Source organism: Lynx rufus, unplaced genomic scaffold (genome assembly GCF_022079265.1).
Source record: "Lynx rufus isolate CCGP_SWC_20201006 ecotype Redwood Valley unplaced genomic scaffold, mLynRuf1.p SCAF_2, whole genome shotgun sequence".
Taxonomy (NCBI): Eukaryota; Metazoa; Chordata; class Mammalia; order Carnivora; family Felidae; genus Lynx; species Lynx rufus.
This window is the reverse complement of record NW_025814834.1, coordinates 201,632,891-201,651,219: the sequence shown is the minus strand read 5'-3', so window position 1 is coordinate 201,651,219 and position 18,329 is coordinate 201,632,891. Positions and strand designations below refer to the sequence as shown.

At 43.8% G+C, this 18,329-nt stretch overlaps 1 protein-coding gene across 3 annotated transcripts; it reads right to left on the bottom strand.

Annotated features, from left to right (window-relative positions):
• Positions 1-340: 340 nt before the first annotated feature.
• Positions 341-17,821, bottom strand: RPA2 (replication protein A2). 3 transcript variants are annotated; one of them, XM_047082168.1, is made up of 10 exons: positions 17,429-17,821; positions 17,085-17,191; positions 12,308-12,409; positions 12,068-12,181; positions 9,822-9,896; positions 9,198-9,314; positions 2,747-2,854; positions 2,237-2,331; positions 935-1,042; positions 341-785 (listed from the first exon to the last, which is right to left on the bottom strand). In XM_047082168.1, the coding sequence occupies exons 1-9, from the start codon at positions 17,436-17,438 to the stop codon at positions 958-960; spliced, it is 813 nt and encodes a 270-aa protein (XP_046938124.1). In that variant the 5' UTR covers positions 17,439-17,821; the 3' UTR covers positions 341-785; positions 935-957. The 3 variants fall into 3 exon arrangements, with proteins under 3 accessions (XP_046938124.1, XP_046938123.1, XP_046938125.1); XM_047082167.1 differs by having other exon boundaries at positions 341-1,042; positions 17,429-17,819; XM_047082169.1 differs by lacking the exons at positions 17,085-17,191; positions 17,429-17,821 and adding an exon at positions 16,935-17,034 and having other exon boundaries at positions 341-1,042.
• Between the last annotated feature and the right edge of the window lie 508 nt (positions 17,822-18,329).

The window sequence follows — 18,329 nt, the reverse complement described above, 5'->3', positions numbered from 1 at the left end:
TAGCTGTCGGCCTTCAGACAGTCTCCTCTTGGGGTCAAATGGCCGACGCTCAATCCGGCTACATGACCACATACTGCCAGAGTCAAGATTCAGAATGGCAATGCTTGATGCTTTACGAATATCATCTTACTCGAGTTTCACAACAGACCTACAGGAACTGACGCTGTTCTCTTCTCATGAATAAATGGGAGGCCCTCAGAACGGATGTGGCCGGCCCAAGAACCTAACTAGAAGTGGAAAAGCCAGGATTTCAAACCCAAAGCAAGCTATGCTACGTGCCTCGGATAATCAAGTAGTAATTACACCAGCTTAGGAAGAAGAATAACATTTTCACAAATTCTGCAATAGAACTATTTTATTAGACATATGGGGGCACTTATTTTGTATGAAATCGAAGTAACATCTCTTGCTCTCTCCTGCCCTCATGAGGCCACCACTCTAGAACGTAACAACACACTTTCGGCAGCAGCCATGACGAGGTGAAGGAGAGTGCAATTGTGAAAAATAACACCCTATAACCAAAGGGGGGGGGAACAAAAGCAGGCAGAGATTAGGGGGTTTCTTGGCTCGCTCCCCGCTGAAGGCCCTGGGTCCTGCTCATCTTCTTCCAACAGGAAACATGTTAGGAGTGGAAACTCCCGGGTATAGCTTGAGTAATGCTGCCCAACTCTCTTGGTAGCATCTCTCTTCCACTTCCATTTGTGCTGATGTTGTAAGCGGCTTGTTTGTAACTTCTTTAAGAAAGTCCAGCCAGGTTTACATTCTGTCAGTTGCCCCAAATGGAGCTTCAAAAAACAAAAACAAACAAAAAAGAAGAGCAGTAACTTTCAAAATGAGACCCTTTCTAGATGAAAGCTACTCCCTAGAAGTCAATTGGCCAAACATGCACAGCTGGAGACAACAGATTATGAAAACAGGTCCAGCTGGAAAATACCTCGGGTACTCAAGTAGACCCAGTTACTCTGCATCTGTGGATTTAAAATGATCGTCGTCCACAGTGGAATAGATGTGTCCCTCGTTGCTAAGAAAATCTACAGCTTGCCTAGGAAGAAACAAAGGAAGAAAAAAAAAAGGCTCATTTTAAACTGATGCAGAAGACAGGAAACTGCCTTTTGGATATGGCCAAACATAGATTTTACTCACTTCCCATTTTTTATCTTAGCTAAGAATTCATAGCCACTTTGTTCAGAGGGCTCTTACAAGGAGAAATACCAGTAAAACTGCAAAACTGAGATAATGCACGGAGACAATGGCTATCAGGGGTGCCTTGGACTCCTCCCAAACTGTGTAAACACAAGAAACGAGGGCCTAACTCAAATGCCCGTGTAAGCAAACGAAGAATCTAAAAACACAGTCCAGCTTGCACACAGAATCTCCTAGCATAAACAGCTACTTTTAAAATTCCTCCTCCTTACCCACCCATCACAACCCTCTTGCTCCCCCTCTGGGAAGTAAAGTTGCAGGGCATAAAGGAAAGATCTTTCCGGAAATGACAGGACACCCTTCAAGGCCCTCTGGATCAGTGCCAGTAACATATGTAATAACAGTAATAATTTGTAGAGCAATTACCACATGACAGTGATTCTGTACCTCATCAACACTGTAACTCTGAGATAAGAATTAAGATCTTCATTTTGTTTAAAACAGGAAATGAGATTAGACCTGAGCCTTTTTATTCTGTGTAAGCCTAGAATATCAACTGATTTACAGTAACAAGTAACCATCACAAGCACCAAAATACTGTTGGTTGGATTCGTTCACCAGAATCAGGAAGCTGCTTGTCTACCACGGAATCAGAGAAAGGATGTTGGAAGGACCGTCTACAGTTTCAGGGTCAGACAGCCAAGCCCACATCTCCACAGTGGAACAGTAACACCAATGGGACTGTTATTATCTGAGGACCAGGAGCTAAGGATCTCACTCCTCCAGACTGAATCCCACAAGACGTCAAATTTATCTGGTCAGTTTTTGTCCAAAATTACAATCACCACACGTAATGGGATTCATTATTTGTTAAATGAACAAGTGAATGAATGACGTGACAGGTAGCATCATTTTTGTAAGTCCTTTTTCTTTCTTTCTTTCCGTGACTGGACAACTTCCCTTCTGTCAGTTAAGATTGCAGCTGACAGTTTTGTTTTGTTTTTTTAAACTTACTTCTCCATTACCAGAAAACTCTAGTGAGGTCAAATGGGTACAATTCTGGAGCCCCAGCTGATGGAAACCAAATACTCACTTTATTGAGGCTACAGACATGTGCTGGAGCTGGTTCTTGAGATCCTGAAAGTTTAATCCTTCTGGTCTTGGACAAGCCTTAATCAAACTCAGCACCTGAAGAGTCAAATGAGAAAGATTTTAGCAACTACTCTGAATCCACTCCCTTATGTAAACCTGAGTCCCTTAAAAAAAAATTTTTTTTTAACATTTATTTATTTTTGAGACAGGGAGAGACAGAGCATGAACGGGGGAGGGTTAGAGAGAGAGAGGGAGACACAGAATCTGAAACAGGCTCCAGGCTCTGAGCTGTCAGCACAGAGCCCAATGCAGGGTTCGAACTCACGGACCGCGAGATCGTGACCTGAGCTGAAGTTGGACACTTAACTGACTGAGCCACCCAGGCACCCCTACCTGAGTCCCTTTATAACAAAGTAATGAGTCAGGTACTTAGAAAGCCTTAGAATCATTAAGGAAGTAACAAATTTAGGACTCTCTGTGTCTTGAATTTTTGGAGCCACTCAGTGTTTACCTGGTTTTGGGCCACAGTGAGGCCATTTGCTGGTATGGCACTATTCCCACCAAAGTTCCCTGCTTCACCCATTCCTGGATTGCTGATAGTTGCTCTCCCTGCTAAGGGCTGAATTAAGAAAGTTCACAACGTTAGAACACTTACCAATTTAAAAAACAGTCCTTGTTATTGTAAATAGCTTATTAATAAGCGGCTCACAAGAAAGAATTTAAGTAGTTTTCCCAGTAACAAGTGCTTACATTGGAAGGGATAGCTGTCATCATTAACGAGTATTTCAAAGGAAGGTAAAGTGACCCTCTGAAGCACATAACATCAGAGAGAAGGGTACCTCCTGGCTCATTCTTGTTTTTGTGATGCTGAGGGGAACCAAAGGAAAACTAGCACCGAGAAGAAAATTACCCGGAGATCCGCTATAATGGTATCTTTCCTTGGTGCTTAATTATTTAAACATGCATGCATGTATTCATTCACTCATTTATTATTTTGGGGTATTCTTACCTTGCTCTTGACTTTATTATTATTATTATTATTTAAAAAAAAATTTTTTTTAACGTTTATTTATTTTTGAGACAGAGAGAGACAGAGCATGAATGAGGGAGGGTCAGAGAGAGGGAGACACAGAATCTGAAACAGGCTCCAGGCTCTGAGCTGTCAGCACAGAGCCCGACGCGGGGCTCGAACCCACGGACCGCGAGATCATGACCTGAGCTGAAGTCAGCCGCCCAACCGACTGAGCCACCCAGGCGCCCCATATTATTATTAAAGAAGTTTTATTATTGAAGTACAGTTAACATACAATGTTATACTAGCTTCAGGTGCACAACACAGTGATTTGACAATTTTTTACATTATGCGACGCTCACCATGATAAATGTAGTCACCACCTGTCCCTGCACAATGTTATTACAATAGTATTCACTATATTCCCTATGCTATGCCTCTCCTCTCTGTAACTTACTTACTTTATAACTGGAAGTTTGTATCTCTTACTTCCCTTCACCCATTTCACCCTCTCCCCACAGTCCCACTCAAGCATCTGTGGTCATGTAGGCATGAAGCATGACAAGGAGAGAAAAAAAGTGCCCGTCACTCTTTTGTTCTTTTTTTTAGCACCAAATTTTAAAAAATAACGGGCTATAATCACTGTTTCCATTTCCCTTCTTAGTCACTCCCCAGCCCACCACTATTTGGAATCTCACTAAATAGAACCTGGGGGGCTCCTGGGTGGCTCGGTCCAACTCCTGGATTTGGCTCAGGTCATGATATCGCGGTTCGTGAGATCGAGCCTTGCGTTGGGCTCTGCACTGACAGCATAGTAACTTCTTGGGATTCTCTCTCTGTTCCCCCATCCCAACTCTCTCTCAAAATAAATAAACTTAAAAAGCACACAAAAACCCAAAAAACTTTAAATACACCTCTCACACTGTTCTCACCAAAATCAGCAATGACTTTTCAAGCAACCTACCAGACAGTCTCTTTCAGCCCTCCAAACATGTGACTTCTCACAGAAAGACATACTGATCACACTCTTGAAATGTACCCCTCCCTAGACTTCTTGATGGCATATTCTTCTGGTTCCCTACTTACTCAAACTATACCTTCTCAGTATCTCTTACCAGTTTTCTCTCTACCCATCTCCCAAAAGGCTGATCGATCCCCCAGGATTCCATCCCAGACCTCCTTCTAGGCCACAATTCCTTGTTCCCAGCCATTGACTGGACTTACGTCCACCTAGCTCTCTCACACGCTTCAAAGTAAAGTTACATCCTTCCCCAAACCTGCCTGCCCTGCTCTATTCCAAACCCAATGTGAGTAAACCCAAATGCAATCCTGCAGACTTCAACTGTCCATTCACTCACCTCCCACAACCTGTCACCATAGCCTATCACACAATCTTCGGTGGTGCTCGAGCCCATTCTCCTCACCCTGGCTTCCTGGCGGCATTTTGGCCGCTAAGTCTGGCCTACTCCAGTCAGTCCTTCTCTTTGCTACCACGTTAACAGCTTCTAATCGTGTCCCTCCTCTGACAGAAAGCTTTCAGGTGGCTCCCCCTGCCTGTGGAAATCATATAAACCTAGACATTTAAGACGTACCACTAGATGTCAAAATCTCTATTTTACTCTTGGCCATTTCTTTTCAATACACTTCACTCCCCAGCTGCACCTGGACTTCTTGCCAGCTACAAACATGCCTCTGACCTGAACATGCTGTTCCCTGTCTGGAATGCCCCTCCCTCATCTGCCTAGTAAACGCTGACTTCTCATCCTTCGAGGCCAACTTAACTGCCACTGCCTTTGCAGAGCCTTCTGACACGCCCCAGGCCAGGTTAGCCATGTTCTTTCCTTGGCTCTTATATGTTTGGCCCATTCCCTCTCACAACAGCCATCATGCTGTTCTCCTGTCACTTTCCTCCACTAGCCCCTTCATCCTCACACAGTGCCTGGTGCAGTACGTGCCCAGTCGATGTTTAACCTACTGAACTGAATAAATAAGCAAGATAGAAGATCAAATATGGTAAGTGCCCATTACAGGTGTAAGAGCACTGTGGAAGTTCATCAGGAGAAATCCCATCCAGTCAGGAGATTCCATCATTTAATAAACATTCATTAAACGCCTATTGCTTTGAGGTACTAAACAAAAATCGATCACGATCCCTTGTTTTCAAGTTAGATGCCTTCACACTGCCTGCTGTGAAACAGAAGCTTCACATGTTATGATCTAAGAATACCGAACTGAATACGATTTCTTACCCAGATACTCTGCTTGAAAGGGTTTCATGTCCTCCTTCAGGTAGCCCCACCTCCTGTACCTGGGACTTGGTTTAGGCATCACCTGCTCCAAGGGGGTCTTTCTTTTTTTAAGTAGGCTTCATGCCCAGCGCCGAGCCCAACAAGGGGCTTGAACTCACAACCCTGAGATCAAGATCTCAGCTGAAATCAAGAGTAGGACGCTTAACTGACTGAGTCACCCAGGTGCCCCTCCAAGGGGTCTTTCTTGATGTCCAGATCAGGACAGGAAACCCTTCTCCGTGGTTTCACAGCACCCTGTGCTTGCCACTTACACTGCTCTCACAGCTTAAAGTGATCTGAATCTCCAATGCTCAGACACCAACTCTTTGAGGGAGAGGGGGGGGGTTTATTTACTCAATACAATTGTCTACACCCCCAGTTTCTACTCCCTAACCACCCACCCTCAATTTAAAATCATTTTTATGATATATTTGATACATACATATATGTCATTAAATATGGTAATATAAGAGACACCCCTTAACTTTTTAAAAAACTTTATTTAAGTAACCTCTATACCCAATGTGGGACATGAACTCATGATCCCAAGATCAACAGTTGCATGCTCTTCCAACTGAGCCAGCCAGGTGCCCCAACATCCTAAACTTTCTATACACAATTCTGTTCTTTTTAACCTACTTCCCCCATCTTCTACCACCAAAGCCTCCCTTTTGGAGATCCATGTTTTTAATTTTTTTAAACCTATTTTTTTTTTAGTTTTATAATTCTTTTCAATGTTCATTGATTTTTGAGAGAGAGAGAGAGAGAGAGAGAGAGACAAAGCATGAGCAGGAGAGGGGCAGAGAGAGAGGGAGACACAGAATCCAAAGCAGGCTCCAGGCTCTGAGCTGTCAGCAGAGCCCAAGGCGGTGCTTGAACCCACCACTGCAAGATCATGACCTGAGCCAAAGTTGGATGCCCAACTGACTGAGCCACCCAGGCATCTCCCCCTTTTTTTTAAAACTTTTTATAATTGTTTTTTAAGTTTACTTTTTTTTTTTTAAATTTTTTTTTTTTTCAACGTTTATTTATTTTTGGGACAGAGAGAGACAGAGCATGAACGGGGGAGGGGCAGAGAGAGAGGGAGACACAGAATCGGAAACAGGCTCCAGGCTCTGAGCCATCAGCCCAGAGCCCGACGCGGGGCTCGAACTCACGGACCGCGAGATCGTGACCTGGCTGAAGTCGGACGCTTAACCGACTGCGCCACCCAGGCGCCCCTTAAGTTTACTTTTTAAGAGAGAGAGAGAGTGTGTGAGTGGGACAGGGGCAGAGAGAGAAGAGGGGGGACAGAGGATCTGAAGCAGGCTCTGGCTGACAGCAGAGAGCCTAATGTGGGGCTTGAACTCACGAACTGTGAGATCATGACCTGAACCTAAGGCAGACACTTAATTAGTCGCGTCACCCAGGCGCCCCAAAGATCCATGTTTCTAAATCGAACAGGAGATCTCTCCCATCACCTTCCTTGACTTCAAGGCAGCATTCTACAGTTGACTGCCACCCCCTCCTTCCTAAAAATACTCTTTTCAGAATCTTCTACAGAATCACATTCCCTGGTTTCCTCTTGCCCAATTTGCAACTTCTTTGACTTCCACTGGCTCCTCTTCTCCAAATTGCTAAAGATTAGTGTGTCCCAGAGCTCAGGTCTCTGACCTCTGAACTCCCCAGTTACCTTATCTAATCCAAGGCTTTAAATATCACCTACACGACGACTCCCAAAGTTCTACCTCCAGCCCTGACCTCTCCCCCTTGGATCCCAGTTCTACATATTCAACCATCCATTCTGTTCTCCACTTGGATATTGCACGAGCACCTCATATTTGGGAAGTCCAAACAGAAGTCTGGATTTTACCCCCAGATTTGCTAGCTTCATCTGGTTGCTCATGCCCCAAACCCAGAAGTCATTTTTGAACTCTCCCTCTTTATATCATGTCCCCACCAAGAAGTCCTGTCAGCTCCACCTCCAAAATCCGTCAGAATCCAACTACTCCTTACCCCAGCTGCTGCTACCATTCCCAAATCAATTCTGTTGCCATTCTTAGAGCCCCATAATCTGTACTCCATACAATAGCCCAGCCCAAATGAATTTTTTAAAAGACAAATCAGACCACATCACTCCCCAGATGAAACCTTCTAAGGGCCTAGAGTAATGACTGGCACATACCAGGCTCAATAAATATTTCTCCAAGAAATGAATGAATGAACGAATGAATACATTTATCTCTGTATCCCCAGTGCTTACCAAACTGTTTGGCACAGAATAGGATGCAATAACATCCTTAGTGGCTGAAGAGTTTTCTAGTCTCTCCTACTGCGACCAATCCCCCACCTTGGCACCAGAATCACCTAAGGATATTCTTCTTTTTCTTTTTTTGCTAACTTTATTTTTAAGTTTATTTATTTATTTATTTGGGGGGTGGGGAGAATGAATGAGCAGAGGAGGGGCAGAGAGAGAGGGAGAGAGAAGAGAATCCCAAGCAGGCTCCGCACTATCAGCGCAGAGCCTGACGCGGGGCTTGAACTCACGAACCATGAGATCATGACCTGAGCTGAAACCAAGGGTCAGACACTTAACTGACTGAGCCACCCAGGTTCCCTGCTATATTTTTTTAATTTGAGAGAGAAAGAGAGCATGAGCGGGAGAGAGAGGCAGAAGGAGGGAGAGAGAGAGAGAATCTCAAGCAGGCTCCGTGCACAGCATAGAGCCTGACGCGGGGCTCAATCCCACGACCCCTGGCTCATGACCTGAGCCGAAATCTAGAGTTGAACACTCAACTGACCAAGCCACCCAGGCACCCCTTTTGCTAATGTTTTTTAAAACAAGCTCCACACCTAACATGAGGCGTAAACTCACAACCCCGAGATTAAGACTCACATGCTCTACCAACTGAACCAGCCAGGCACCCCTAGATAATCTAAGGACATTCTTTTTTTTTTTTTTTTTTTTTTTTTTCAACGTTTATTTATTTTTGGGACAGAGAGAGACAGAGCATGAACGGGGGAGGGGCAGAGAGAGAGGGAGACACAGAATCGGAAACAGGCTCCAGGCTCTGAGCCATCAGCCCAGAGCCTGACGCGGGGCTCGAACTCACGGACCGCGAGATCGTGACCTGGCTGAAGTCGGACGCTTAACCGACTGCGCCACCCAGGCGCCCCTCTAAGGACATTCTAATACAAGAATCAATAAACCTTTTGTGGGGTCCTAGATGGACTAGCCAAATGGAATTCACACAGCAGAAAAAAATGTTGAGAAATTTCAATATTCAGCAAGAAAAACAACTTCAGGGGCAAAATAATGGTCCATAATGTTTCTTATTTAGCCAACAGGTTCGGAAAAAAGCAGTAAAATACCTCCTAGTGGGGGTTTTTCTATGAATATAATCCTAGAGCCAAGTGCTCAGCCTGTAATTATACGTCTACACTTGAAGGTTGTCTTAGGCCTCAGCCTTTCAAGTCAGTGGGGTCAGAGGAACTTGTAATTCTGAGAAACATGAGTGCTTCCTTTGGCACATGGCAAAGCTCACAAAGAAAATGTTCTGAGGACGGAGTGAGGCCTTTCTTCTGGCCCAACCTTCAAAATGTCAAGAAAATCAAAGCTGTAGCACAGAGCGGTCTATGTTCTTCCAGAGAAGAGGGAAAATTCTGAGAGTAAAGTTGCTCACCTGGCTGTTAGCTTTGCTCAGGATCATGTGTGCGTTGACTACTTCCAGAATATGTGTGGTGAATTCATTCATATCCTCCAGAGGCATGATCTTAAAGGCTACCAGGCTTTTTTTGTTCTTTTGAAATAAAGAGAAAAAGGTAAATAAGGCACGAGCACATTCAAATCAACTTCAGGTTAAAACACCGTGGCACTTTTCCTGGTTATATTTTGCCAAAATGGAGAAAATGTATTATATACTTCAAATTTTTAAGGTTAATCCAAATAAAGTTATTAATGGGAGAAAAAACCAAAGCTAGAGCTCAGAGCTGTTCAATGACTTGCGCGAGCTTATACAACCAAGCAGAGTATAGTCTGACTGCGAATCCTGTGTCCTCCTTTTACCCCTAGCGGATGCCACAGATGGCAATTATAGGCAGGGATCCTATTCTTTCCCTACCATTCTGTTAGTTTCATATTAAGGTCAAAACCCGTTATTTCTTTGAAGAGAATAATGAAAAAATTTCAGTCTAACACCCATTGAATATAAAGGCTTGGTTCAATCTTAAGTATCCTAAACTCAGGCATGAATCCAGAAACTGCTTCATGCAAACATATTTCAACTATGATTTTTTTCTGACTTTACCTGAAAAGATCTCAGATGGCCAGCCACTTTTACATACGTTTCTGGAGGAACCACTGTGTTTTCACTGCTGGCATCCTAAAAGATAAAATACGTATCACACTAAGGTTTTAGAGATGTTGGTGAAACTCTGAAACTGCTAAATTATAAGGGTGCCTGGGTGGCTCAGTCGGTTAAGCGTCCGACTTGGGCTCAGGTTTGTGAGTTCGAGCCCCGCGTCAGGTTCTGTGCTGACAGCTCAGAGTCTGGAGCCTGCTTCAGATTCTGTGTCTCCTTTTCTCCCTGCCTCTTCCCTGCTCATGCTCTGTCTCTCTCTCTCTTGCTCTCAAAAATAAATAAACATAAAAAAAAAAAAGAAAAGAAAAGAAAGAAATGAAAAACTGCTAGGGGCCCCTGGGTGGCTCAGTCGGTTGAGTGTCCAACTTCAGGTCATGATCTTACAGTTCGTGGGCCTTGCATTGGGCTCCATGCTGACAGTGTGGAGCCTGCTTGGGATTCTCTCTCTTCCTCACTCCTGCACTCTCTCTCTCAAAATAAATAAATTAAAAATATACATATATTAAAAAAAAAAGACAATATGCACTCGTGTTCAAATGGTCTTGGGCATACAACTTTCTGGTGGATACACTTATCAGCATAGCAACTCTACCTTTAGGATTTTAAGGAAATAATTAAGAACATGCATTTAGATTTAGCTTTAAATGCAGCTCTTTATCTTGAGGTTTTGAGTTCAAGCCTCATGTTGGGTGTAGAGATTACTTAACACTTAAAGCTTCAAGAATATTCATATGGCATAGTTTAGAATACTAAAAAATTGAAAACAACCTAAATACCCAACAGTCATGCATTTATACAATGGGATACTTCACACCATTGCAAGTGATAATGTAGAACTTAAAGTCAGACATTTAACCGACTCAGCCACCTAAGCAACGCCCCTTTCTTTTATTTTTTTGAGAGAGTGCAAGTGGGGGAGGAATAGAGAGTACGAGAGAGAATCTCAAGCAGGCTCTGTGCTATTAGCACAGAGCCTGACGTGGGGCTCAAACTCATGAAACTGTGAGATCGTGACCTGAGCCGAATAACCACAAGTCAGACACTTATCTGACTGAGCCATCTAGGCACCCCCCCACCGGCCCCCACACCTTTTTTTAGAGAGTGAGAGGGAGAGAGAAAGCACGAGCACATGAGTGGGGAAGAGGGACGGAGGGAGAAAGAGAATCTCAAGTAGGCTCCATGCTCAGCGTGGAGCCTGACACAACCGTGACATCTTGACCTGAGCCGAAATCAAGAGTCAGATGCTTCACCAACTGAGCCCCCACGACATCCCTAATTTTTCATTATTAGAAACAATGCTACGATCAAGATTCTTACAGCTGAATCTTGGCACACATCTTTAATTACTTCCTTAACGTAAACCTCTAGCAGTGGAGTGCCAGGTCAACATTTTTATGATGGGTGATTTTGACCACCGGCTGATTGCTGAGGTAGGTTATACTCATCTGTACTCAAACCATCAAGGTAGGATGGTATTCGCTTTCCTGGAGAAATAATGGCAAATCATTCAACGAACGTTCTAAGTGCTAAGTGCCAGAGGCACTGTGTTAGCTACTACTCTTACCAGAAGTGGACATTCTTTTTTTTTTCTATGCTAATTTAATAAGTTAAAACGGTACCTTAATGTTTATTAAACCTGCTTGTTACCATTGCAAATTATGTTTCACCTTTTATGAATTATCTCTGCATCTTCTTTGCCCATTTTTCTAAGACGCAGTGGCTTTTTTTTTTTGCTTTGTAATAGCTTTTACTAATTGAAAAATGTTAATATTTGTAATGTGTCACAAAAAACCTTCCTGCTGATTTAAACAATATTTACCGAGGGCCCACCATGTAACTAGCACTGTTCTAGGTGAGGGGGATACAATGGTGACCGAGACAAAAATCCCTGTCCTAAAAAACAAATAACAACAACAAATAACAAATAACAACAACAACAAAACCCCGTTTTCACGGAGTTTACATTCTAGCGCCTCCTGTCACTTGCCTTTTAACTTTGCTTGTAAGGATAGTGAAGTTGAGAACATTTGAAACTTCCAGGAAACCAAATGTATTAACCTTTCATTGCAGGGCCTCTGCCTTTGATATCTTGCTTGTAAATTATTCTTACAGGAAGAAATTACAAAGTGAGACAAAAGAAGTTCAACCTCTCCAAAGCCCCAAAGTAACCCCACCCTGAAACAGCCGCTTACATCTGTGTCAACCCACTGGCGAACATCCATGGGTGCAGCTGTCATGTCATCTACTTTGTAAACAATGTTGGTTGGAGCCTTCTCTGCATGTCTGATGATACCCACAATAGTGACCTAGATCAGAAAGTAAAAAAAAGTTGGCTTTTCCTGGAAACTAAAACAACATTTATGTGTTTTTAAAGAAAGTTTATTTCATTCTTCATATGAGCAAGGGAACCTGCAACAAATTACTTTACTTACCTGTGAAATCTCAACCTTCCCAATTCTGAACACTTCATCGACCAGGGTGGCAGAAAGCAGCTGAGATATGGTACAGGGTACAATGTGCTGGGCTCGGGCTCTCTGAAAAGGAAAAGTACGCATAAATTCAATTAAGGAATTCATAATTACCACTCGTTAACACCTTTTATGTGCCAAGCACTTTACACAATCCTAACACTGACTCTTCAGAATGAATCTCACTGGGGCGCCTGGGTGGCTCAGTCGGTTGAGTGTCCGACTCCGGCTCAGGTCACGATCTCAAGGTTTGAGTTTGAGCCCCGTGTCAGGCTCTGTGCTGACAGCTTCAGATTCTGTATCTCTCCCTCTCTCTGCCCCTCCTGTGCTCATGCTCTGTCTCTCAATAATAAATAAATGTTTAAAAAAAATTAAAAAAAAAAAAAAAGAATGAATCTCATTACCCCTGCTTCGCAGAGATGGAAACCAAGGTTATATAGCTAACAAATGCCATACTTGAGAATCCAAACCAGGCTTGTTTGACCCCAAAGCTCCCAGTCAATTGAGAAGTCTGTGGGACACGAGAGATTCACCGAAATGACCAGGCCAGAATGGGGACAACATAAGGAAGGATGACCTGCTTCCAGAACAAAACTTTAACTCCAATTTTAGAATGAAGGCAAGCTGGAGCTGGCTGTTCAGGTCACCAATGACATGAGATGGTATTTGGAAAGGGTCTGAGAAATGGCCAGAGGAGACAGAACTTTGGAGTTGCTCTAAGTGTTGTGATAAAATATAAGAAAACGTTAGAGGTACGGCTTCCTTAAGAACAGATGTTCTGACAATCAGATGGAAGTCTTGGGGGAAACGGGATAAGGGTTTGGCCACACTGGGCCAGTGTGGGCCTTTTCTTAAAGGGAAAGGGCACGGTGCGGGCGGAAGACTGTCTAGTGAGGACACTGAAATCCCATCTAAAAGCGGCCTACCGACAACGTAAACTCTTCTTGTCACCTACCACTGGCCAGGGCTTGTCTCATGGCATGAAGATGAGGAAAATGGGATAGGATTTGCTCACAACACATTCCTACCTAATGGAGGCAGAGGTGTAAATAATAGACCTGGTCTGGGTACACTCTTGAATGAGATGCACTACGTGGGATCCCAGAAAAACATACTGGCACTTTCGAGAGGCAGCATTTGGGCTCCACCTTGAAGTGTGAAAACTTCGACAGTGAAAAAACAGAGAGCGAGGGATGGGCATGACACTAAGGGTACACAGGCACTCTCGCAAACTCATAGAGGGAATAAGTACACGGAAGAAAATGCACGACGGATTAGAGAGATTACAATTCTTCCTGTCAGACATCAACAACCCAACAGCTGTTCTACGTGGAAGACAGAACGTAATAGACTCTCAGCATTCATGGATTTAGAAGGTGCAGCTTTGTCCTGAAGGTCCATATGATACTAGCAGAGTATTTCCTTCTGCTGAAGCATAATTTTGAATGGGGAGCCTTGCCAGGATGGTAAAAAGTAAGCCCCGCTAACTACCAGCACACGTCACAAAAAGTGGCAGTAAAGCTTGAGGGTTAAGATTATGGCTCTATCAGGAGCAGTGTGCTCTTGGTCATGTTTTTCAACTCATTTGTATCTTAGTTTTCTTATCTGTAAAACTAGGAATGATAAAAATTCCGAAAATTAAGTATATGGTGAAGTACGTAGAATAATACCTGGCACGTTGTAAGCACTCAAAAAAGGTTAGCAATTATTACTTTAAAAAATTTTCCTTCTGTTTATTTATTTTTGAGACAGAGCGTGAGTGGGGGAGGGGCAGAGAGAGACGGAGACACATAATCCAAAGCAGGCTCCAGGCTCTGAGGTGTCAGCACAGAGCCCAACACAGGGCTCGAACTCGCAAACTGTGATGAGATCGTGCCCCGAGCCCGAAGTCAGACATTTAACCGACTGAGCCACCCAGGCACGCCCCCTGCTCCCCCGCCAAAAATGTTAGCAATTATTATGTCAGCTACTGCTCCTGTTTTATGTGCAACAGCTTGTGAAGGAATCAGTAGTGATGCTTTTCAATTTTATTTTATGGTACTTTATAGGCAAGATTACATGTGATATTAGTATTTATAGATTTAAAATTTGCTGAGGTCCCATGTTTTAGTTCTCACTACTCTATACTGTTTCCATCTATGAAAGGTGAGATTTTCATTGTATTTTTAGCATAAGAAAACTATGAACCACGATTGGTAGCAGGAACAAGAACATGGGCTTTGGTGCCACAGTTCTATAGACCTGCGTTCAATCCCAGCTTCATAGCCCTGGACATGCCACCACCTCTTCCGTAAAACAGGGAGATCTACCTTTCAAATTGTAAACAAAACATAATGTATATAAAAATGCTAATGTTTATCTCTCCATGAAGTGTGTACTCAATAAATAAATACTATTCCAATAATGATTGAGGTGTTAGCAATACCTTCAAGTTCATCTCAAATCACAGGTATTTCTTGTTTTTTAACAAGCACATATTATGTGCCAGGAATTGGTTACAAGGAGTTCCTGGTTTGTTCCAAAGAGGTTCACAGAGCATGTGAATGTATATTTATTTGAAAATAGAATTATTTTCTCGTTGACTACAAACTATAGGTTACTCTGGACAGTGCTGTATGAAACTACCATCTTCAGGGGAAAAAATGATCAGTATTGAAAATTTCATATGAGGGGCGCCTGGGTGGCGCAGTCGGTTAAGCGTCCGACTTCAGCCAGGTCACGATCTCGCGGTGCGTGAGTTCGAGCCCCGCGTCAGGCTCTGGGCTGATGGCTCGGAGCCTGGAGACTGTTTCCGATTCTGTGTCTCCCTCTCTCTCTGTCCCTCCCCCGTTCATGCTCTGTCTTTCTCTGTCCCAAAAATAAATAAACGTTGAAAAAAAAATTAAAAAAAAAAAAAAAAAAAAAGAAAATTTCATATGATTCAATAAAATATAACAGGTTTACAGGAGACAGGAAACATTTTGGATAAGGTGATTATCTAATTTACTGTTGAAAAAGCACTAGATTGAAAAACAGCGGGATCTGGGTTTGAGTCTTCAGTTTATAACCAGTATCACTCTCCGAAAAGCTGTCTTAATACACGGCCCAAGCAAGGGATCCTGAGACAAAAATTCTATCAACTGGAATGAAGAAAATAGTTACGCTCAGAAAAGATAAAAACTAATGCTCTATCTTTTGTTTTCTTCTTCACAACCTCAAGGAAGACAAAGCGTACGGGAGTCCCCTGTGGTCTTGGCTGGGAAAAAGAAAACTACAATACAGAGAAGCTGCTTACCAGATTTTGGATTCGCTCAGCATCACGTGTGCACTGTCTAGAGTCCCATTTACTTACTAGCTATATAAGCTTAGGCAGTCCCTTAATCTCCCAGAGCCTCTGTTGTACAATGGAGTAAACAATAAATACGTTATGGGATTACAGGAAATAATCTGTATGAAAAATATAATGCAGTGTCAAATGTATGGTAATTATCGACGAATTCTTTCCCACCGACACACCCCTGAATTAATAGTTTAGGTGAAAGCTTATCAACCCATACAAAAAACAGAGAACTTCCTAATATTGAACCTGAACACCACATGTGAACGACAGCTAAAGAGTAGCCACATCAACCTTGTGTTTAAAGGATGAAATCAGGGGCGCCTGGGTGGCTCGGTCGGTTAAGCGTCCGACTTCAGCTCAGGTCATGATCTCACGGTCCATGAGTTTGAGCCCCGCTTAGGGCTCTGTGCTGACAGCTCAGAGCCTGGAGCCTGTTTCAGATTCTGTGTCTCCCTCTCTCTCTGCCCCTCCCCTGTTCATGCTCTGTCTCTCTGTCTCAAAAATAAATAAACGTTTAAAAATAAAAAATTAAAAAATTAAAAAAAAATAAAGGATGAAATCAACGGTAGTTGTTAAAGGCAAACTCATTCCTGCAAGAGTGAATAAGAAGCATTTGGACAGCTTTTTACGCATAGCTTTCCTATACATCACATTACCTCACCTATCAATTCTCAGAACCACCCTGTGATAGAAGTCGTACTAGTACCATTTATCAGATGAGAAAAACCAAGGGCCACAAGGTTCAAGTTGCTGCACTAAAGTCACCGCCAGTTAAAAGCCGATTCTTGACGCTATGTATTTGGGCTCCATCACTCATGTCTTTTTTAATAAAAATATCTGGGATCACTTATTAAAAGGGACTATAAGGCAGGCACTTATATATACCACAATATTAAGTCTCACAACAACTTTGTAAGGCATGTATTATTACAATATTACATGTATTATTACAACATATAAGGCATGTATTATTAATCCCATTTAGCAGTAATCCCACTTGATTCCTGAGGTTAAGAAATTTGTCCAATGAGACCATTAGTGTCAGAGCAACAGAACACAGATCCACCTGACTTCCAACACCATGCTCTTTCCACCGCTTTTTATCACCTCATTACATTTAATTAAAAAAAAATTTTTCAAATACACGAAGAAGGCAAAATAGGCTAATACCAGTTTAGTTTGTCCACAAAACTGATTCCTTAGTAAACTTCAAAATAAAGCCAAAAAAACAGTGGAAGTGAAAGTGGGAGAAATTTCATTTTTGAAACTTACAGCACTCAACTGTAAGATTCCATACGACAATAGTTGGTAATTATCCAATCAGTTCATGTTTAACACCTTTCGCCGCAGACATTTTCTCTCAGGGATGAGTTAGGAGCTTCAGGCCAGAATAAAATAAAACGAAATGCTCTTTCAACCTACTGATTTCTTTTCAGCCTGGGAAGGTGTCGGCATTCCGAAGCCTCCCGGGGACTGTGTGTAGCCGCCGCCGACTCCGCCAAAGGAAGTGCCATAGCTTTCAGATCCGCCTGGTTTTAAACAACAGTATTAATGCCTGTGCTGCTTCCCAAGCCTCTGAAGAGCCCACCGGGCCCCTCAGGCTTCACCCCACGGCCAACCACTCCCAGCGTCGCCCTAATCTTCCCCACCACCTAGCCCCGGGCCCTCGCCCCTTGCCCACCCCGTCCCTCCCCCACTCCCCCCGCCACACGTCTGTCCGACCCCCCGCCCTCTTGCTAAATCCTCCTTGCGACGCTCATCCTTACCAAACCACATCTTGGTCACGATCCCCTCAGGAGAGAGGCCCAGAAGACTCCCGTCTAGTGGGTTGGCCGGGATCCTCAGAACCCCCTTTCGCCCGCAGTGCTACACCTACTTCCCGCGGGTGCCACAAACTCCTTCCCGCGAAGGACGGAGCCAATCAGCGTCCAGAACGCTTCGTCCTTCAGCCAATCAATGCTCACGAACTCTACACTTTTTCCTGTCTTCCCAGGCCCTGCTTAAGAAAACGCGCCCTGCGCTGCCACGGGGGGCCCGAAGGCTCTGCGGCCATTTTTACTACGGGCAAAACACGCTGCGCAAGCGGAAGCAAGTAGCAGAGAGAGGCTGATGGGCGGTGTCTCAAGAAAACAACCAAGCAAAATGATAATTCCGTAGCTCAGGCCGTATAATCCCACCTCCGCCAGATGGGCGACACTTTACATCACTTCCTTTGTTAGGCGTCCTCCTGTTCCCGCCAAACTCTCACCAATCAGACGTCGCCGTAATCTACATCGTTACAGCAGAATTCAGGCCTCGGCGACTCCGCCTCGCCGTCGTGCGGCGCTTGCGCACCGGGGGACCTCGCCTTACGAGCTTCACAGCCCCTCGTGGGGTTGCTAGTTCCTTTCCTCAAAAAAAAGCCGAGTTCTTTCCTCGTATTCGCATTCCCTCGTCCTGATTCTTCCCAGCGAGGCTATAAGGCACTTACACTCTCTTCCCCAAAATATGTGAGGATGGCATCCTGCTCCTGCCCCGCCATCCACCCCAGGGTAATACGCCTCTGCATCCCCTGCATCCCCGATTACTTAACCACTTCTTCATATAACTTTGTTCTGTCCGTCCTGTAGAGAGGGGAACGCGCCTGTCAGTTCCTTCCTCTAAATATCACTAGGTTGGCACACCTCG